We start from the raw sequence: 21,458 nt of genomic DNA, 5'->3' as shown, positions 1-21,458 counted from the left end.
AGGAAATGTTATGCTGACGTACTAAATTCCCACAGAAGAATGTTGTTTCTTAACGTTCTCTGAACTATTTGAGAACATTCCCAATGTCAAACCATTTGAAGAACGTTCTTAGAACATTACAAAAATTGAAATTAAATGAGACCATGTTTGAACTTTTAGGAAATGTTCTATTAAAGTAATGAAATACCAATAAATATATATTTTTTCTTCAAGTTCCTTCAATGTGTTGAGAAGGTTGTATCCAAAATAACCATAGGACAGCCATGCTCTCACCAAGCTCTAAGAAACATATGGTTCCTAGAATGCTATGTGCTAGCTGGGATGCGTGTCATATGTTTGTATACATGTCCTTGACAACCAAAAATGAACATTGTGAGCTGGCCCTTAAATCCCTGCTCTTAATTAATAATGTTTACAAAAGGCTGACATTTCAACACACACACACACACACACACACACACACACACACACACCCACACACACCTTTGTGAAGCTTCCTTTGTCAGAGAGGACTGGCAGTATTCTGTGGCATGGAAACTTAACTAAAAAAGTGACCTGATGGGAATTACAGGTTAAAATGATCAGAAGTAAATATCAAGAGGCTGAACAACAGCCATGCTTTGAGTGGCTTTTATAATAAAAAGATGGTTGTCTGTCCCTTCGTGTTCGCCTTTCCCTCTTTCCTGAAGGTGCAGTGAAATGCTACACGGGAAAACAGGTCAGTTCTGGGTGAAATATTACAGTATACACACTTGATTATGTGAAGAAGGACTTCAGCAATCAATGGATCTCCTCGCTAAGAGAGAAGAGTGGGGTCATTTACAGTGTTAGACCAAGTATTGAGAGAACTGAACCAGCAAGATACACAGAAATCAATTAGTGAGGAAACTACCACAATCATCATAAAATGACAATCAACAAAAACGGGAAAATAACACGTCATTTCTCAAGCACCTTGTAAACACTGGGAGAATGGTTTCATAAACACATAAGTGTGCTTGAAGAATATGACATCTGTAGCCATCTGGGTCGACACAGTGCTGTTGTGTGTTAGTTGATACCCTGACGGGTTCTGTGCAGAATGTGGCAAGGGACCAGAGGACTCTATGCGTCAGGTCCTTTTGGGCCCCACCCATCCCTGAGGCCAGCCCAGCCCAGAGGGCCTCATCAGGGGCCTGGGATGTATAAAAGCTAGTCCCTCCTCCCAGAACAATCATCGACTACAGAATCCCCAAATAATGTCTCTCAACTAACTGCTGTTATCAATGTGTGGAGTTTCCAGGCCGTCATTGTAAATAACAATTTGTTCTTAATGACCTGGATTTTTTTTTTTTAAGTCCCTGTTTTTGAATGGGACTACCATATGGTTGGTCAGCTCATATAAAAAGATTAAGAACAGTTCAGCCATTGGACAGCACCACCTGCAGCCCAGCACAATGACAAGTACTGGGAAGATAGGAGAGGAAGAAACAATACTACACCATGCAACCCTTGCTTTCTTCAGTGCAGTCTAAGCCAGTAATACTGGAGGTCTTGCATGTGGGCCATGGGTTTGCGTGACAACACTGCAATGGATCTGATCAAACATTTATGAATGATAATTTCAAAGATGGGTTTTAAACATGCTCTCAAGCCTGTCATGTTACTAAATAACTTAAGACAGAATATATACCTTCCTCAATGAATGAAAAGAAAGGAGCAGAAATTATTGATGCCCAGTTTTAAAATAGAACAGCAAATGTGTGAATGGGAGCATGAAATGCTAGGTGGCACCAATAAGAAGGGGGTATATGATAGGCTACTTTGGGAATCCAACATGGATGAATCCACATTTGCCAAACCAATCACTCCCTTACTGTTTATCAATAATGAGCTGAAATGATGGATGTGCGGGGAAGAGAGAGGGAGATGGGACAATCAGGCCCCTCTAGGTTTAAATGCTGACACAGATTGGATACCATGGTTACTACTCACATTTACTGCAATCCGGAATCCTTGAGACGTCCCTGCCTAACGCTAAATTTAACCCCTACCCTTAATTTAACCATAAACCTTACCCCAACATTAACCGTTTTAAACTTCAACAGGTTGACGTCAGAGTTGGGACGTCCCAATGATCTCGTTTAGACTGTAGAGGAGATAGCAGTAGAGGTGTGAGTGCGCTCTAGGGAATATTTTCCTAATAGATATTGTAGACTAGTCTACATACATAGGCTATTCTGATAAAATGCGGTGAGCGAGGGTCCTGGAATAGTTTGTTTTGTGTGCTTGACACCGGTGTTTCTTAGCCCTAGGGCGTGCATTGTGGGCAAAGGAAGAGTTTGAGGGCTCTAATATCTCACTGCGCGTGGGAAAAAGTGGTGCAGACCAAAGCAGTGTAGCCTACGTGGAACACGATCGTTGCAGCGCCATCATGTTGAAACACAGCAGTGTAAAGTCGCGTTGTGCATCGGTAATCCGCTCAAATGTCACGATGCAGCAGGAGTTGACCGATCGGGCCTAATCCATGCAAATTGTTTGACCGTATCGAGCAGAGGGACCAGTAGGATAAAGATGGTGAAGCGGAATGTTACGCGATCGACCAGTTCCTAGTCATGAACAGGTAAGCGCCTATTTATGATCCAGGAGATAGGGCAAAGAGCCTACATTATGACGACTCGCATAACACCACCGAATCGATAAAGGTACCAGTGGCGCCGATGATTTGACCATGAAAAGCACCTGGCGGATCATTTTATTAGAGACGTGTCACATCGTATAGGCTTTCATCGTCGTCGGACATTGACAGGTGTCTGTTCGTTAAATAGGATGTTAGCCCGTTCGTTGAGCAGTTGTCAATAAGTAAACATGTATTAGAATATTTCATCGCAGAGCGCCTACTCGTTTTGCTTTCCTTTTGGGTTACGTCCCACTCCATACATGGTGACAGAATCGGAAGACCGTTTTCTGCACAAGTTACCTGCTGTCCTACCCTTTTAATTTCCTCACGTTCAGGCAGATATAAATAAACAAACAAAAAAAGTCCTCCCAGCAGCCATTCAACGTGGGACTTGAATGGTCTACAAGCGTTTGCCAGTAGTCACACCACCTTGCTTAGTCTATGCATTAATCCTGTCCTGCTGAAACCACAAATATATCAACAAAATATAACCAATTGGCCTATTGATACTAGGGGAGAGTGGGGTTAGTTGAGCCACCCCTTGTTTCTAAGAAACCATGCACAAAATGAATCATGTGACAAAATATTTAGGAGTCTGTGAAGGAAGAAACCAAATGGAAAAAGTGGTAAGCAAGATAGGTCCCAAAAAATTGATTTTCACAAAGTCAAATGAATTTGTTATACGTTTCATGTTGCTTGTATCTAAACCAATGTTTTATCTAAACCAAATATTGTTTTATACATAAATTGGGGTCTCGATAAACTACAAATGAGCAGGGGCGAAAATCTGATATCAACTTTGGGGGGGACAATTACATGAAATTTTCTCAAGAGCAATTCCTGAGGGGGACACCAAAAGTAGTGCTGTAACACATAGCCTACATTGTAATATGGTAAATGTATATTGAGGAACCAAAGAAATAAGGTGTTTGCCGTACTCCTAACTACCGGTACCCAAAACTACACAACTACTCACAACAGCAATACCATTGCCTTTAACAAATCTTAGTTCAGTCACCAGTTTAAGTTGAGAGTGGGGGTATCCATGGCATTTTCCAATTATGTTCCTATTTTACAAGTAAAAAAAATGGAGAACCTTTCATAATGTTGCCAAACAAAGACTCAACAAACTTACCTGAGACTCCCTGTCTCTGCCAGTCTGTCCCTGCATATCTGTCCCCAACTCTGCTGTCTGTGTGCCATCTGTTGCCTGCTCTGCCTAATGACATCATTGTGAAACATTTCCATTAGAATTTCATTTCTTTCTTATGAACATTTTATCAACTAGTCTTTGAGATATTAGGCTACTAGGGTTTTTACTTTGCGTTTTGGTGTACTGAAAAATACTCTGATGTCCGTCTTTTATTTTTCTGCCATTTTTCTACCTGGCTGGCTGGCTACACACACACACACAGTGTGTAGGTTATTTACAGTAGGAGATGGGCTTCTATCATCTTATCTTTTACCATTCTATTTGGGCTTCGATCTAAAAGGTAGCTAGCAAATGTGAAACGGATTAAAATGACACGAGTTGACAGCTGTATGAGTTCACCATTTACACAACATATGCTGCAACCTTTTGTAATTTTAATAGTTTGTTTCATATTGGCTGGCTTCCAACAATAGCTGAATTTGCAAAGCTAGCGAGCACCAATTCAGTTTCAGTGGTGTTTGCTATAATCTTTGCTACCCGGGTTAAATAAAATAAATAAATAAAAGTTCCCTTGCGACAATTTAGCTTTTGCAACGAGACCATTAAATATATTTAAGACAATGGTAGAAGAGAGTGTAGTTCTGTTCAGTTTGGACTTCAGTTTATCGCTAACCTTACCACAGGGACTTTGAAGCACTAACTTACATCATCTGCATGCTGATCTCGGAATAAATTGACGATAGCAAAGATTCCATCTTTGACGAGGCCACATAAATGGAATAGGTACTAGCTAGCTTAATAGTTAATATTTGCGCGCTAGCTCTGCATATTCAGCTAGTGTGTGTGCGCGATTGACTGGATTAACCTCACGTCAGTTACGTTCATTGAGTGCCTTTCAGACAGTGGCTACAACCCCTCTGTTACCTTGCCAGTGGATCAAACCATTGTGAGGAAAAGGGTGGGGGGGTCGCAATCTTTTGAAACTTAAAAACGCGCTATTAAGTGTCTATAATCAGCACAATTGCTTTCATTGCGTATTATTAATATTATTTAAATTACATAGTTATGTTTCAGTGATATATTGGGGGGGACAAATCATATTTTTCCCAGGATGGGGGGGTCGTGTCCCCCCCGCCCCCCCCGGGATTTCCGCCCCTGCAAATGAGGTCCTTAATCTAGCATGAAAGTGCATCCTTGTAGCTGTGTGGGCTAATATTGTCAAAATGTTTCCCTTGGGGTAAGTGAGGCAATGTCCACCATACTCCATACAAATTATGATTACATTTTGTCAGTTTTATGCATAATATGCATAGTATTTTTGCAATGTGTCACGCATATGAGCTCAAGTGCATTTTTGTTGTTGTTACAGAGCAGACGTCATTGAGGTTCTTGAGAGAGCAGCCAAGGAAGGGAAGAAGTCCATTTGAGCAGCAGCAAGGGATGAAAAACATCTACTGAATGACACTGAAGAGGTATATTGACAAAAAAGAAAAGGAATATGTACCTGTGTGAAAGAGTAGCAGACGCTCATGAGGTCTCATCTGCTGACATGGAGTCTGAGCTTGCTAAACATATTAAGAATCTCGCGTACCAGTTTCATGGGCTTAGTATCCTCAAAAGCAGAGCACTTTCCTACGAGTTGGCACATTCAAACAACATCCTTGTCCCAGACAATTGGTCAAGAAATGGAAGGGTAAGTGAGATCTGTATCTGAATGTAGGCATATATTTAATATATACAATATACCACACCCCCATTCCATGAATTCAACTTTGACCTACCAGCACCATCACCTACTGTCACAGGACACTATCACCCACTTACCCCCAAGGCGGCTCAATTTACCCTGTACATGTGCTAAACTTACCCCCTTACCCCGGGGAAGTTGTGCCAAGAGACCACTTTGTTTTGAAAACTGTTAAGTTTACATTTAATTCTGGTTATTTCCAGGGACACACAATATCAATAACCATTATGATCACCTGCTCTTTCCGTGGCACAGACTGACCAGGTGAATCCATGGGAAAGCTACAGTATGATCCCTTATTGATGTTACCTTGAATCCACTTCAATCGGTGTAGATGAAAGGGAGGAGACAGGTTAAAGAAGGATTTTAAGCCTTGAGACAATTGAGACATGGATTGTGTATGTGTGCCATTCAGAGGGTGAAAGGGCAAGACAAAATATTTAAGTGCCTTTGAACAGGGTGGTAGTAGGTGCCAGGCACACCAGTTTGAGTGTGTCAAGAACTGCAATGCTGCTGGGTTTTTCACGCTCAACAGTTTCCCGCGTGTATCAAGAATTGTCCACCACCCAAAGAACATCCAGCCAACTTAACACAACTGTGGGAAGCATTGGAGTCAACATGGGCCAGCATCCCTGTGGAATGCTTTTGACACCTTGTGGAGTCCATGCCCTGACAAATTTAATCTGTTCCTAATGTTTTGTACACTCAGTGTAGCTATCTTTTAGACATAATACTATATTTCCCTTGATGTAGTGATGCTGAATGTAGAAAATGGCTCAACATACTCTCCCCTACATGTAAACACTGTTTTAACATTGGCCTGTGTGTATTAGGCTAGCGTAAGATCAGTGAGTCAATGACTTGGTACTGTAAATCCCCTCCCTGTGGCTTTCACTGGAGCCCTGACAGATGGAGGATCTGCTCACAGCTCCCTCCGCCTGCCGTCTGGCCGACGTTGCCCACAGCCTGACCATCTGTGACCTGGGCACTGCCCCCCCAGGGGCCCACCCAGTCAGCAGCACCAATCACCGGGGAAAGGGCATATTTCTAGCATATAATCTCCACTCTTTGTCCTCCTTACATGTCTCCTCTTCTTCGGTTCTCGCCTGCACTCAGATGACTTTTCATTCTGAGGTACTGCATTAACCTCTGCCCCTAGTCTCCAGATATCCAGCCTTTATTAAATCTGTACACTCTCTGCTTTCTGTATCCATCACATTTGAATTTCAGCCACTAATTCATACAGTACAATGGGCTATTGCTCTTAAAGCCACAAAATACTGTACCTGCAATACTGTGCACAATTTTGAAAACTGATCCTATATAATACTGTGAAGTCAGTCTACTGATTGATGCTGAGTAGACTGCACAGTCTCTCTAGAGTTCAGACATCAATATTCTGTACACCGAGCGTAAAGTTTGGTATTCAGCCTGACCTCCTCTCTCTCAGGTCAGTGACGTCAGGGCTTTGTCCCTCCTCCTGGTCCTCCTCCTCCTCGCGCCATCTGCCAGCAGCTGTGGTGTGGCGTGGTGCCGCTGCTGGTGCAGGGAGAATATGGCTGAGATTAAACACACCCAGATGAATCCCATGGGATTTAGGTTTTACTTGAGTATAGGGAGCCCCTGCGGCTCTGCTTGTCTATCAGGATCTGGTGCGAGCGTGTTTTGTACTTTGTAGATGTGTGGGGGATTGGCAGATCTCTGAAAAATTGAGGATAGAATTGACGTTAAAATGGATATTGGGAGAGTGATACATAGATCTCCTTCATAACCACAGGGGTGCTCGCTCACAATCACAATCTCCTGTTTGTAGACATGCCTTCCTGATCCTGCTGTTTCACCCATAACCCCTGAACTATCTGTTCACATTAATTTCCTGTCTCCCTGCAGGCAGTGCTGTGAGTGGTGTCTCCTAGGAGACGGAAGGACCATGTTCTAAAGGTAAACAGACCACAGCAGAGGGATGAGCTACAAGCAGCAGGGGGAGGGGCTAGGTGATGCTGTCTTGGAGGAGCATAAGGCTTCACCTGCTTCCAGAAACCGGCAGCCCAATGGCACAGCAAGAGAAGGGGGGGGAGAAGGAGAAGGGGTCCCTGTCCGGAGAAGTTGGAGACCCTGCCAAATGCTCGGTCAGGATGGGCAGGGTCATCACCACCACCATCATCCTCCTATTCCGCACCAAGGCTCGGGCCGCGGCCCTGCACGGCACCGTAGGCGAACTCCCTCAGGGCAGGGCCCATCCAGACAGTGGGAGGGAGCAGACATGGATCCTCCTCGCCACACCCAGCCGCCCCGCCCTGGCGTGGCCCACTACCGCCGCCAGGGAGAGCCCAGGGTCAGAGTTCACAGACAGAGACCGCCGACGAGAGACGGCCAAGACACCCACGCCCCGCCGTTTCAACAGCAACGGTCATCTGGCACTCCCCTGACGGAACAGAGGGACATGACTGGTCCCGCAACAATGAAGCAGCAGCACCCCCCACACTCCTGTCCACCCCACCACACACAGAACAGTGGAGCACCTGACCTTACTGCTGGTACCTCTCCTACCCCCACACACCACATACCATGTCCTACTGCCCCTGATCCCCCTTCCCAAGACCTGCATCCACCCCTTCCCAACATAGAGTCTCCCCAACCTCAGGAGGAAGAGGTGGATGGGTACAGCTCATCCATAACGCAGTCTGTTAGTACTCAAAGTGGATTTGACAACCAGACAGACCTAGAGAACCAGAGGGAGGGGGGCCGTGGAGAGGGGGAGCTAAAAGAGACAGGTCTGGGAGAAGAAGACAGAAACGAGAGGGGTCTGGTAGAGGACGACCAGGAAGATGGAACTAATGAGTACTGTTCTGACACTGAGAGTGCTGCCTCGCTAAGCATGGAGGCTCCGCCCAAGAGTTCACCTCCTCACCAATCACCATTCTTGCCCCCTCCACTTCAGTCTGAGAACTCGGACCAATGTAGTGACGAGTTTAGCCCAAGCCCCACCTATGAAAATGACATAATGCCTGATGAGAGCTGCACTGATTCCCCACTGTCCCACCCCAAATCCTTCACCTTCAGAGACTCGTATCCTAAGACCTATGCAGAATTTTATAATGAGTCCTACCCACAGTCAGAATCTATCACAGAGTCCTACACAGAGCCCTACGCAAAATCCTACCCTCAGTCTTTCCCTGAACCCTTGAAATGGATTAATTATCCAGACGGGAGATCTGAGGCTGACCCTGATGAGCCATATTCAGAACCTCACCCAGGGCCCTACAGCCGTAGACAGAGGGAGCATTTTTATAAGGGAGCTACAGACACTGAGCCCCAACCCCGTGACTCCTGGCCAGGTAGGGATGTGGGGTTACCACAGACCAGCCCCCATTGGCAGGGACGCTCAGTCGGCTTAAGACTACACCACTACGATGACACTACGTCTGACGGGGAGAGCGACAGCCTCAAAGAAAGCCTCAGATCCCAAAGCCTGGGGCCACCTCCCTGGAACGTGCAAGGTGAAGCCCAGTCAGAGCGTCCCAGCTCTGGGCAGCCTGGTTCAGGTGAGTTCCAGGATGAGCAGGCCGGGATGGAGCTCCGACCTCCTGTGGAAGGCCTTTCAGAGGACAGTGTCACAGGCTCAGGGGATGCTATCTCTCTGGCCATCAGGGACATCCGAGAGGCCATAGAGGAGGTGAAGACTAAGACGGTGCGCTCGCCCTACACTCCTGACCAGCCCATAGAGCCTGTGTGGGTGATGAGACCGGAGGTCAGTCCTAATGAGGACGAGTCCTCCCCAGAGCAGCCACCGGGAGGCGACGTGAGTATGAGCCTGCTCTGGATCGCTACAGAAATCACCATTTTGAAATGTTTACATAGTGGAGTAGAATGGATGTTAGTCCATTTATTGCATCAGTGATAACATTATTACCACAGAGATCACTCTTATCTACTCCTGTTTAAATGTGCCACCAGAAATCTACTGAGGTTTTCTCTTATGGATCTCTTAATCTGTCCTACAGCCTGTCTCTCAGTCTCCTTCACACTATAACCCAGTTCCAGCCCCAGTCTGTGTTCCAGTACCAGCTCCAGCCCCATCCCGAGTTCCATCCCGAGTTCTGGTGCCAGTCCCAGAGCATGTCTGTCCTGTGAGGGAAGAGTCCTCCAGAACACACCAGGTTCAGCAGAGGGAGCATAGAGAACAGAGGGAACCGCCTAGGCCACCATCCATTGAGGAGGTAAGTGACTGCTCTGCATTGTGTCACACGCACCACTGTGGAAAGAGAAGTGCTATTCTACTGTTACTGTCACCATTACTGATGTGTAATATTCTGTTTTTAATTTCAGATCCAGAGGCATATGCCGTCCTTCCCTACATACGTGGAAGGTGAGTGTCTCTGTGGTTGGGGGGGGTCATTAGTGAGATAAGAGGAATGTTTTTGTCGATAAAGCTTTGCTGTGGTATAAAATGCATTTCAATTACTTGATGGAAAAAGTTAGGCATCAGTGGCATGTTGTCACTCACTTTTGATTTTGTTTTCACTCAAATCAAAAGTGATGACTATTGATTGTCGCCAACCTCAATGACCGTCTTGTCCACAGTCCCAGGGCCATGTGACCCAGAGGACCTGATCGATGGCATCATTTTTGCGGCCAGCTACCTGGGCTCCACCCACCTGCTGTCAGAGAGGACTCCCACTAAGAGTGCCCGCATGCAGCAGGCCCAGGAGGCTATGAGTCGTGTCAGGGTGAGCCACACGGGGGTCACATCAGTAATCATTCTCATGTCCTTAGTTCCATATAATTATGTGTATTATATTGTGCGTTACATTTCTTTACTAAATAGCTATTGATACATCTGCCAAATAACATTATTTCATGTCCATAAAGAAGTATTGAAGAATGCCCATGGCATCTGTCAGTCTATGTTGTTATGACATGCAGTCTGTTTGGTTCTTGAGGGGTGCTAATGTCAAATTGATGAAGGGGCAACTTTTGAAGATGTTTGCTTCATAACCTCTGGGCCAGTAACTTTTTTTCAGATGTGATAGACAGCTGAAATCACCACCTGCCCACACAAGGCACACACACACACACACACACACACACACACACACACACACACACACACACACACACACACACACACACACACACACACACACCACAGCCCTAATACTCCATATGGGATGGCCAATCTTCTGTGAGCCAATCCAGTGTCGTCCATACCCTAGCCCCATCTTACTATTCTTGACGGAGCACTGTCTTGAACGCTTTCTCTCTCTCTCTCTTGCTTTTGCTATTCTATACGGCAGACCACACAAAAGCAATCTAATAACAGAAAGAAGGTACAGTGACAGTATTACGGCTGTAACATATTTTTCTGTCTGTTCTGTGTCTTTTTTTAAATGATTCTAAGTAAGTCATATTTGCTGTTTGTCTGTAATGGTTGTTTGAATGTCTTCTGCTCTCCCTAAATGTGCAGACTGGGGGTGAGATTCCTTCTTCCACTGAAGTGGATCTCTTCATGTCTACTCAGAGGATCAAAGTGCTGAATGCAGACACTCAGGTAAATACGGTATAATATTGACCTTTACATGGACTCCACTCAAGGATTGCTATAGTGTTAGCAATTGCTATAGTGTTAGTAAATCTGGTCGTTAATCTGGTCGTTCCATGAAATGAGTGTCTTTTGATATATTAAGTAGAAATTGTGCACCAATATTGGATGTTAAAAGCCTGTTATATTAAATGAAGTGAGCTTTAATATAGACCACATGGAGAATTCAATAAATGCTAGTGACAAAATTTGGCATATTGACATTTCTCTCCGTGCACCCTCTGTGACTTCTAGAACGATTTTAATTAAAAACTTCGTAGGGCTAGGCCCCTTTTTTCTCAATTTCCGCCTGAATGACATGCCAAAGTAAACTGCCTGTTGCTCAGGCCCTGAAGCCAGGATATGCATATAATTGGTACCATTGGAAAGAAAACACTTTGATGTTTGTAGAAATGTTAAAATAATGTAGGAGAATATAACACAATAGATATGGTAGGAGGAAATCCAAAGAGAAACCAACCAGAATTTTATTTTTTTGAGAGACCATTCTCTTAGAATGGCAAGCATAAGGTCATACTGAAAATGAGCTCCCTGGATGCAGTTCATATGGCTTCCACAGGGTGTCAGCAGTCTATGTTCAAGGTTTAAGGCTTTTAACTTCCAAAACGAATAAGAAATATCAGTTTTAGTACAGGGACACTGTCTTGGAAATTTGCGTTTGCACGCGCCATGAAGACAGGACGCACCTGATAAAATCGGTTTCCTATTGAACATACTTCTTTCCGTAAGAAATATTATAGTTTGATTACATTTTAGGGTATCTGAGGAGTAAATATAAATGTATTTTGACTTGTTGAAACAAAGTTTAGGGGTAGATTTTCTGATTCCTTTCTCTGCATGTTGGGGTGGCAGGTAGCCTAGTGGTTAGAGCGTTGGACTAGATCGAATCCCCGAGCTGGCAAGGTAAAAAATCTGTCGTTCTGCCCCTGAACAAGGCAGTTAACCCACTGTTCCTAGGCCGTCATTGAAAATAAGAATTTGTTCTTAACTGTCTTGCCTAGTTAAAGAAAATGTTGAACGAGTGGATTACTCAAATCGATGGCGCCAACTAAACTGACTTTTTGGGATATAAAGAAGGATTTTATCTAACCAAACGACACTACATGTTATAACTGGGACCCTTTGGATGACAAATCAGAGGAAGATTTTCAAAAAGTAAGTGAATATTTAATCGCTATTTGTGAATTTATGAAACCTGTGCCGGTGGAAAAATATTTTGATGTGGGGCGCCGTCCTCAAACAATCTCATGGCATGTTTTCGCTGTAATAGTTACTGTAAATCAGACAGTGCAGTTTTTAACCCACTTAAACCCAAAATGTCTCCAAGTATTCACCATCATTGTAAAGCCCTAGTTATTTTATAGCTTTGACAAAGTCCTTTATGAAGATTATTATTTATTTTATGTGGTTAGTGATTCATTTACTTCTGTCCCTCATTTTAAGGCCAACCCTGTTACGTGAACTGAACTCTCGTTTTTAATATGTCAAATTATAGTGATAAAGCAGGTGAGCTGGTTCTACCCTTTGTCCATTTTGTTGTGGAAAACTGATTGGGTCAAGCATAACTATTACCCATAGATAGGCAGGCTAGAAATGTTTTAATTTCTTCTTCTTTTTCATTCACTTGTCCCTCCCTGTTGTACACAACAAGCTTCCATTCCCCCTGTCACAAGGGGAGTTATGGCTGGTTTAAGATGAACTCGTCAACCCTGTTACTTTATTTGACACTTAATGGGCACTTACTATAGTCATTTTTTTTTTATTTAGCCTCTTGAGATGGGGAAAAAATGTTTTTTTTTAATGAAGTTAAACATGTGCTCTTAATGACAATGTTACAATTAGGTGAACATTTTAATTTTAATTTGCCACCTAATTGGTGGAACGGCACAGTTATCAAACTTACCTCTCCACACACACACTTAAACTACATCCACATACAATACTGCCAAACACCTCTTTCCCTCTACAGCCACATAACCATGTCCTTATCCTGTGTTCCTATCAGGCGTCCATGATGGACCTGCCACTGAGGACCATCTCCTACATTGCTGACATAGGCAACATGGTGGTGCTGATGGCCAGGGGGAAGATGGTACGCTCCAGGAGCGCTCAGGAACATCTGAACCATACAACTGACCACTCTGACCACACCAACAGCCCAGCCCGCGACGACCTCCCCCAGTACAGGATGGTCTGCCACGTGTTTGAGTCGGAGGATGTAAGTGTGTTTACAAATGATTTGTTTGACTCGGACACAAGTGTGTGTATGAAGGAACTTTATGACATACAACGTAATATGTGTGTTTCTGTGTTCATCCAGTGTATTTGATGCCACTCTTACCCTCTGTCCAGGCCCAGCTCATAGCCCAGTCTATTGGCCAGGCCTTCAGTGTGGCATACCAGGAGTTCCTGCGGGCCAGTGGCATCGACCCAGAGGACCTGAGTCAGAGGGAGTACAGCGACCTGCTCAACACTCAGGACATGTACAACGATGACCTCATCCACTTTTCCAAGTCAGAGAACTGCAGAGATGTGAGTCAACCACCAGGGGGCAGGCCAGTGTTGCATGCTTTAGTATTTTGATATGGGATTTTAGACTTTAGTGGCTATGCCTATTAGTTCTAAAACAGTGCGAGAGGTAGACCTGTAATATACAGCCCTTCATGTTAATGCAATGCTAACTGAAAGCATGAAGACATTCAAGTGAACAGTTGCCTTGACCTTATTGGTGTAAGTAGTGGCATTTGTTCTGTGTGTATCCTATTGCAGGTTTACATAGAGAAGCAGAAGGGAGAGATGCTGGGCGTGGTCATAGTGGAGTCAGGCTGGGGCTCTATTCTGCCCACCGTCATCATCGCTAGCATGATGCATTCTGGGCCTGCGGAGAAGTCTGGTCGACTCAACATTGGTGACCAGATCATGACCATCAATGGAACCAGTCTGGTTGGACTGCCCCTCTCCACCTGCCAGAGTATCATCAAGGTTTGCCTTTCTTTTGTCTCTGTTTGTGTTCTTTCACCTTTCTTTCAGCCTCTTTCCCTCGTCTCCCTGCCTTCACCTTTTCTCTCTTTCTGTGTCACTGCAGCCCAACTGTGCATTTCTGCTGAAAATGCAAATGCACTTGTCTTGTGGTCAGGCAGACAAAGTCCATTGTTTTAAATCTAAATAGTCTACCCCTCTGCAAGCTGGCACACACTGAAAACAATTGACTTTGACTGCTTGACCAGGCAGTGCTGTAAGCACATTTTTTCCCTCTTCTCTTGGCTGTCTCCTCCTGTTATAATCCACCCCTAATCTGTCCCCCCAGGGTCTGAAGGCCCAGTCCAAGATTAAGTTGAACATCGTCAGGTGTCCCCCCGTCACTATGGTGCTGATCCGCAGACCAGACCTCCGATACCAGCTGGGCTTCAGCGTACAGAATGGCATTGTGGGTATCATGACAATGGGGGGAGGAGAGATGACCCTTAGCTTTGAGTGCTCTGTTTCCTGTAGTATTGCACATTTTTAAAGTAGATTCGATTTCTTGTAGTTTTCATTATCAGCTGTTTGTGTCCCTCTCCTCTAAAGATCTGCAGCCTGATGAGGGGGGGCATTGCTGAGAGAGGGGGGGTCCGCGTCGGTCATCGCATCATTGATATCAACAGCCAGAGTGTGGTGGCTACGCCTCATGAGAAGATTGTTCACGTCCTGTCTAATGCAGTGGGAGAGGTACAAGAACGCACGCGACAGTAACATGTAATACAGTCCAGTGTTCGAGGTCAAGAACTTAAGTAAATAATCCTAATTGAATCTGTAAATGGCATTACAATTACTTTAAGGAGTGGAGATAGAATTGACAGTCAATTCAAAACGGCAGGAAAACTCTGATCAAACCACAGCCGAGCATGCAACCTGTGTTACTTCTTTGTGCTGCAGATCCACATGAAGACGATGCCTGCAGCCATGTATCGTCTACTAACTGCCCAGGAACAGCCTGTCTACATCTGAGACTTGCTCTCGCTCCCTCCCTGGACATAACTCCATTCCAGTTCACATCACTGTTTGCTTAAAGTCAAAGTATTTTCATGCATCTCTGCACTGACTTGCCTTAATCTGAACCTGTTAAACATGAATGACAGGTGCATCTCTGAAGTAAAACGGCACAGAGTAATTTACCAGGCAGATTGATGTTTGATCAGTAACCAAAGATAACTGAATTTAAATATGCGTATTGAGGAAAAACATAGGATCCTGAAAGACCAAAGGTATTCCTTGCTCTATGAATGTACTATAAACTGTCTCCATGGGGGCGTGGTAACCCACATGTGAGCTTTTCATTGGACCAAAACCTGGTTGAATGAACTCCCAGAAACCATCCTGCCTGAGGCTGCATTAGAAACACAACAACATAGTCACCACTATTTATAGAATGAACTAAGACATGACACAAATGAAAGTTTAAAATAGATTTATTTGAGAAAGTTAACTAGACGATATCAGCCGCATGAGGACCATGAATCAAATAGTAAATGCATAGACGGGTGACACCCTGGTAAAACAAGAATGTCCCCTCTTCAGCGCATCTATACTGTATATGCCATATAAATGTGTTTTTTCCATCACCTCAGAGCCTAGTGCAGACTGCTTCTTTCAGTGATCTGACACTGCTACACTATATAAGGCACTTGGTATGCACTGATCTCTAGTATTAAAATACACAAAAGGACAGAGTACAAGTAAATCAAAGGGTATGCAATGCATGATTTAAAGGAGAGATTACCCACCACTCACTAACAGGCCAGCTGGAGACAGAATGACCCATTGTCTGTCCAGATAAGCATTATTTGTTACATTGAAATAAACATAACATGTAAAAAGATCATATATACACACACGGTTATAAAGTGTACTCGAACCCTATTGGTTTGGATAAATATGACTGAGGGGGTGAACATCGCGGGGTTGGGAGGTTAAAAGGCAAAAACGCCATCCACACAGTGAGGCAAACGGTCAATGTAAGGACACCTGAATGGGATATATGGTCCTGCCACTAGGTGGGGCCACAGGACAGGCACAGGGATAGGGTGTTTGAGTAACCACAGTGAGAACAGTAAGGTGTAACAGGTGGATCTGTCTGTCCTACATCTCAGTGTCTTTGTATTTCTGGGGGTTGCTGTAGTAGCCTCGTCTGGTCTGGTTGGCCAGCTGTCTGCGGTACTCTTCCTCATCGTCGTCGTAGTGACCCCTGCTGTCAGAGTACGGTGGCCTGGAGGACTGGGTCTGGGGCTCTGGGTTGGAGCTGGAGCTGGACACACAGGAGAGAGACATTTTCGTTCATTCAGATTGTTGGGCATTGAGTCTGTAAAAAAAAAAAAAAAAAAAAGTCTTGAACCCAACCTGACAGGCCGTGGAAAGTTACGTAAAAATGCTAATTTGTGTGGTGACCGACGTGGTTAAATAGATGAACTTACCCTATTGGCTGTGGGCGGTTGGGCTTTGGTAGTTTCACTGGGACTGCATAGATGTCTGGGTGCTTCTGGGCTATTTCCAGCTACAGTCAAGAGAGCAGGAGGAGTTTGACAGTTATGTCAACACACATATTGTACATTGCGAACATAAAGCAACATACACCTTAGCCAAATACATTAAAACTCAGTTCTTCACAATCCCTGACATTTAATACCAGTAAAAATTCCCTGTCTTAGGTCAGTTAGGATCACCACTTTATTTTAAGAATGTGAAATGTCTGAATTATAGTAGAGAGAATGAGTTATTTCTTTCATCACATTCCCAGTGGGTCAGAAGTTTACATACACTTTAAATTGTTTTAATGACTCCAACCTAAGTGTATGTAAACCTCCGACTTCAACTGTATGCACTTGAATATACCTTTTGGTACTTGCAATAAAACATTTAATCAGAATATATTAAATGATCCCTTTCCCCTGTAGATCCATTTGGTTCTGTTTCTGAGGCGTTACATCTTACTGCTGGGGGCGCTACTGTCTTTTCTACCAGTAGTACTGACCCGTGCTTGCTCGGCCTCCTGGAGCTCCAGCATCCTCTGGGCTCTGGCCAGGTGGTCCATCTTTTCGAAGGCCTTCACCTTGCCAATGAATGAGCGGTTAGCCGGGTCCTCTCCCCCCTGGACACTGTAGTCCTCAGATGACTGGCCGAGGGCCCTTAGGGTGGGTTTGAGGGCCACAGGGGGCGGGGCGGGCTTGGACCCCCCGGCCGCATCACTGCTAATGGTGCTGCTGGAGTGGGAGTCATAACCCCCTCGAGACTGCACCCTCACCTGCTGCAATAGAAGAGGGTATTATGGTCATTTAGCAAGCACTTATAAAGCCTTAGTATTCTAAGTCTTATAAGCAAGCACAAGATGTGGTACAGGGTTTGGGGTTGAGGGGATTGAGAGCTGAGGGTGGGGTTCAAGGGGGTCTCACCTTGGGGGGCTCAGGGACGAAGGTGGGGGGCGGGCTGGGGTCTCTCAGCACCTCTCTGCTCCCTGATCTCCTCATACGAGGTATGGGGGCAGGATGCGGTCTCTACAAGTGGGAATGAAGGGATGTACATATGTCAACAAACATAGACTAGGTCAACACAACAAGTCAAGATTGTTGACTGGCAATGAGAGATGAGACAGATGCCAGTCTCCATCTCTGACACTGAATGAGTGATTGACAATGAGGGATAGTGATTGACAGTAGTAAAGCCCACCCACCTCCTCTGGCAGTACGGGCTCTGAGGAGCGGCTGATGGCCGACACCGGCTGATGGGGCTCGTCCATTGGCTCATCCAGCTCGTTGTCGGTGTAAGCCCCACCCTCGTCGGCCGTGTCGTCGAAGTCGCTGGTCAGTCGGCTGTCCATGCTCAGGTAATCGGCGCTCATCGCTGACAGGTACGACATGTGGTCATCATGGATATCCAGTTCCTCTTCCGAGCCGTCCAACTGAAAGAAAGAAAGAGAGGAGAGTGAGAGAGACGCAAGTTGGTATGAAAGACACACAAAGACACTACACAGTACATAAATTCACTGTATGTATATAAATTTCTTTGAAATTGCTGCGGTTGATATTTTTGTGTACACACACACACACCAAAAATATAAAACGCAACAATTTCAAAGCTTTTACTGAGTTACAGTTCATATAAGGAAATCAGTCAATTGAAATAAATTCATTAGGCTGTAATGTATGGATTTCATATGACTGGTCACAAAAAAAAGTAGCGGCATGGATCAGAAAACCAGTCAGTATCTGGTGTGACCACCATTAGCCTCAAGCAGCGCGACATCTCCTTCGCATAGAGTTGATCAGGCTGTTGATTGTGGCCTGTGGAATGTTGCCTCACTCCTCTAATGGCTTTGTGAAGTTGCTGGATATTGGCGGGAACTGGAACATGCTGTCCTACACGTTGATCCAGAGCATCCCAAACATGCTCAATGGGTGACGTACTACCAAATTCTCTAAAATGACATTGAAGGTGCTGCTAGAGAAATAAACATTCAATTCTCTGGCAACAGCTTTTGTGCACAGTCCTGCAATCAGCATGCCAATTGCACGCTCCCTTAAACTTTAGACATCTGTGGCATTGTGTTGTGTGACAAAACTCCACATTTTAGAGTGGCCTTTTATTGTCCCCAGCACAAGGTGCACCTGTGTAATGATCATGTTTAATCAGCTTCTTGATATGCCACACCTATCAGGCGGATGGATTGTTTTGGCAAATCAGAAATGCTCACTAACAGGGATCTAAACAAATTGGTGCACAACATTTGAGAGAAATAAGCTTAATGTGCGTGTGAAAAACTTCTGAAATCTTTTTTTTTCAGCTCATGAAACATGGAACCAACACTTAAAATGTTGCATTTATATTTCTGTTCAGTGTATATCTATTAAATAAAAACAGAGCTTACCTTGCCCTCACAGATCCACACAGCCCGCTCCTGCTGTGCCCGGATAGAGTCTTTCACACTCCCATACCACCCGTCATTGGCCGAGTTCAGGTCAACAGTCGCTGTGCAGAGAAACAATCCAGAATGATTGGCACAACAGAAACAGGAGTAATACAGCTTAATCATAGTTTATTACTGAAACAATGTGGCCTCAATAGACCAACCATAGTGTTCGGGCTTCATAATACTAGGGATTTACCTGGGGACTAGCATCAGTGACATGTACAGTGGCATATACAGAGGAGCCATTTAAAAAAAAAAAAAGACAGATAGTCAAGGTGTGTGTAGTCAAGGTGTTTGTGACTGACCAGTGAAGAGGTGGGAACAGGTCTTCCTCATTTTGACCGCCTGCTCGTAGAGTTTGCGGGCGCTGCGACTGGAGCCGGGCACAAGGCGGTTCCTCATGGTCTTGATGCCCCCCTTGCTGTCCGGGTTGAGGAACACCACAATGGGGTACCACTGGGTGTAGTTCAGGGTGTCCACTGCCTTGGGAGTCACGTCCAGCAGGGCATGGCGGTCCTGGGGAGACAGGGTCAATGTAAGAGGGAAGCTGGAGAAGATGATAATGAAGAGGAAGAGGATGATGACTATGGTGATGAAGGTAAGGGGTGTATGATGATGGTAATGATGATTAAAATGGGGAGGATGAAGACGCTGGTGTTGGTGGCGTTTACCTGTTCGATGATCTGACGAATGGTATTGAGTCTCACCACACCGGAGGACTTGTCAGCGCCTGCATCCTTGGGCTCGGTCTCTGTGTGGTCAAACAAAAACACGTCAGCTTCTCACCAATACTACATAAACACACATGATCATAGAAGCCATAAGGCAACGCTCAATTTAGTATGCCTGGTCAGTGCAGGGTGAACAAATTTGAAACTATTCCATTGAAATTAAAAATCCTAAATTGAGCGCACATAACGTAAATACATGAAGCACCTTCGTTCAAAAGCAGAAGTTAGGAGCACCATACTCACTAGCTATGACAAACTCCTCAGGCAGGTCGTTGGCCAGTTTCTCATTGACTGCGTCTGCAATGGGACCGAACACAACCACAGGTCTCCTGAAGCCAGCTGAGGATCAAAACAGACACACCGTTAGTATCTCACATCTGTAATATACAGTTGAAGTCGGAAGTTTACATACACCTTAGCCAAATACATTAAAACTCAGTTTTTCACAATTCCTGACATTTAATCCTAGTAAAAATTCCCTGTCTTTGGTCAGTTAGGATCACCACTTTATTTTAAGAATGTGAAATGTCAGCATAATAGTAGAGAATTATTTATTTCAGCTTTTATTTCTTTCATCACATTCCCAGTGGGTCAAAAGTTTACATACACAATTAGTATTTGGTAGCATTGCCTTTACATTTTTTAACTTGGGTCAAACGTTTCGGGTAGCCTTCCACAAGCTTCCCACAATAAGTTCCTCCCATTCCTCCTGTCAGAGCTGGTGTAACTGAGTCAGGTTTGTAGGCCTCCTTGCTCACTCAAGTTTTCAGTTCTGCCCACAAATTTTCTATAGGATTGAGGTCAGGGCTTTGTGATGGCCACTCCAATACCTTGACTTTGTCCTTAAGCCATGCTGCCACAACTTTGGAAGTATGCTTGGGGTCATTGTCCATTTGGAAGACCCATTTGCGACCAAGCTTTAACTACCTGTCTGATATATTGAGATGTTGCTTCAATATATCCACATAATTTTCCTGCCTCATGATGCCATCTATTTTGTGAAGTGCACCTGTCCCTCCTGCCGCAAAGCACCCCCACAACATGATGCTGCCACCCCCGTGCTTCACAGTTGGGATGGTGTTCTTCGGCTTGCAAGCCTCCCCCTTTTTCCTCCAAACATAACCATGGTCATTATGGCCAAACAGTTCTATTTTTGTTTCATCAGACCAGAGGATATTTCTCCAAAATGTATGATTTTTGTCCCCATGTGCAGTTGCAAACCGTAGTCTGGCTTTTTTATGGCGGTTTTGGAGCAGTGGCTTCTTCCTTGCTGAGCGGCCTTTCAGGTTATGTCGATATAGGACTCGTTTTACTGTGGATATAGATACTTTTGTACCCGTTTAATCCAGCATCTTCACAAGGTCTTTTGCTGTTGTTCTGGGATTGATTTGCACTTTTCGCACCAAAGTACATTCATCTCTAGGAGACAGAACACGTCTCCTTCCTGAGCAGTATGACAGATGCGTGTCCCATGGTGTTTACACTTGCGTACTATTGTTTGTACAGATGAATGTGGTACCTTCAGGTGTTTGGAAATTGCTCCCAAGGATGAACCAGACTTGTGGAGGTCTACAATTTTTTTCCTGAGGTCTTGGCTGATTTCTTTTGATTTTCCCATGATGTCAAG

The 21,458-nt window shown here is 44.7% G+C and overlaps 2 protein-coding genes across 5 annotated transcripts in view; one reads left to right on the top strand and one right to left on the bottom strand.

Moving 5' to 3' along the window:
• Positions 1-2,146: 2,146 nt before the first annotated feature.
• On the top strand, positions 2,147-15,767 carry LOC106563324 (amyloid-beta A4 precursor protein-binding family A member 1). Of its 2 annotated transcripts, XM_014128833.3 has the most exons (14): positions 2,147-2,602; positions 5,182-5,284; positions 7,450-9,361; positions 9,564-9,779; positions 9,889-9,928; positions 10,144-10,289; positions 10,857-10,889; positions 11,027-11,110; positions 13,167-13,379; positions 13,514-13,693; positions 13,931-14,143; positions 14,469-14,588; positions 14,729-14,869; positions 15,077-15,767. In XM_014128833.3, exons 3-14 carry the CDS (start codon positions 7,523-7,525, stop codon positions 15,146-15,148), a joined length of 3,297 nt encoding a protein of 1,098 aa, XP_013984308.3. In that variant the 5' UTR covers positions 2,147-2,602; positions 5,182-5,284; positions 7,450-7,522; the 3' UTR covers positions 15,149-15,767. The 2 variants fall into 2 exon arrangements, with proteins under 2 accessions (XP_013984308.3, XP_013984310.3); XM_014128835.3 differs by lacking the exon at positions 10,857-10,889.
• Positions 15,592-21,458, bottom strand: part of LOC106563322 (tight junction protein 2) — a 29,895-nt gene continuing 24,028 nt past the window's right edge. The window contains exons 16-24 of one of the 3 annotated variants that reach the window (XM_045689963.2): positions 20,075-20,170; positions 19,772-19,851; positions 19,406-19,616; positions 19,059-19,159; positions 17,865-18,092; positions 17,587-17,688; positions 17,169-17,441; positions 16,612-16,691; positions 15,592-16,499 (exon numbers count right to left, since the gene is read on the bottom strand). In XM_045689963.2, coding sequence (XP_045545919.1) covers positions 16,475-16,499; positions 16,612-16,691; positions 17,169-17,441; positions 17,587-17,688; positions 17,865-18,092; positions 19,059-19,159; positions 19,406-19,616; positions 19,772-19,851; positions 20,075-20,170 — 1,196 coding nt within the window. In that variant the 3' untranslated portion in view covers positions 15,592-16,474. The remainder of the gene's footprint in view (positions 16,500-16,611; positions 16,692-17,168; positions 17,442-17,586; positions 17,689-17,864; positions 18,093-19,058; positions 19,160-19,405; positions 19,617-19,771; positions 19,852-20,074; positions 20,171-21,458) is intronic. The other 2 variants (XM_045689962.2, XM_014128832.3) reach the window with 2 other exon arrangements.

Source organism: Salmo salar, chromosome 11 (genome assembly GCF_965601325.2).
Source record: "Salmo salar chromosome 11, fSalSal1, whole genome shotgun sequence".
Taxonomy (NCBI): Eukaryota; Metazoa; Chordata; class Actinopteri; order Salmoniformes; family Salmonidae; genus Salmo; species Salmo salar.
This window is presented reverse-complemented; position numbering and strand designations above follow the sequence as displayed.

What these genes read in the sequence shown, in the direction of transcription:
- LOC106563324 (XM_014128833.3), top strand. Translation starts at nt 7,523, where the DNA reads ATGAGCTACAAGCAGCAGGGGGAGGGGCTAGGTGATGCTGTCTTGGAG. An exon ending in AATCTAATAACAGAAAGAAG is followed by an intron (nt 10,890 to 11,026) that starts GTACAGTGACAG and finishes CTAAATGTGCAG; the next exon opens with ACTGGGGGTGAGATTCCTTC. An exon ending in TGTCTAATGCAGTGGGAGAG is followed by an intron (nt 14,870 to 15,076) that starts GTACAAGAACGC and finishes TTTGTGCTGCAG; the next exon opens with ATCCACATGAAGACGATGCC.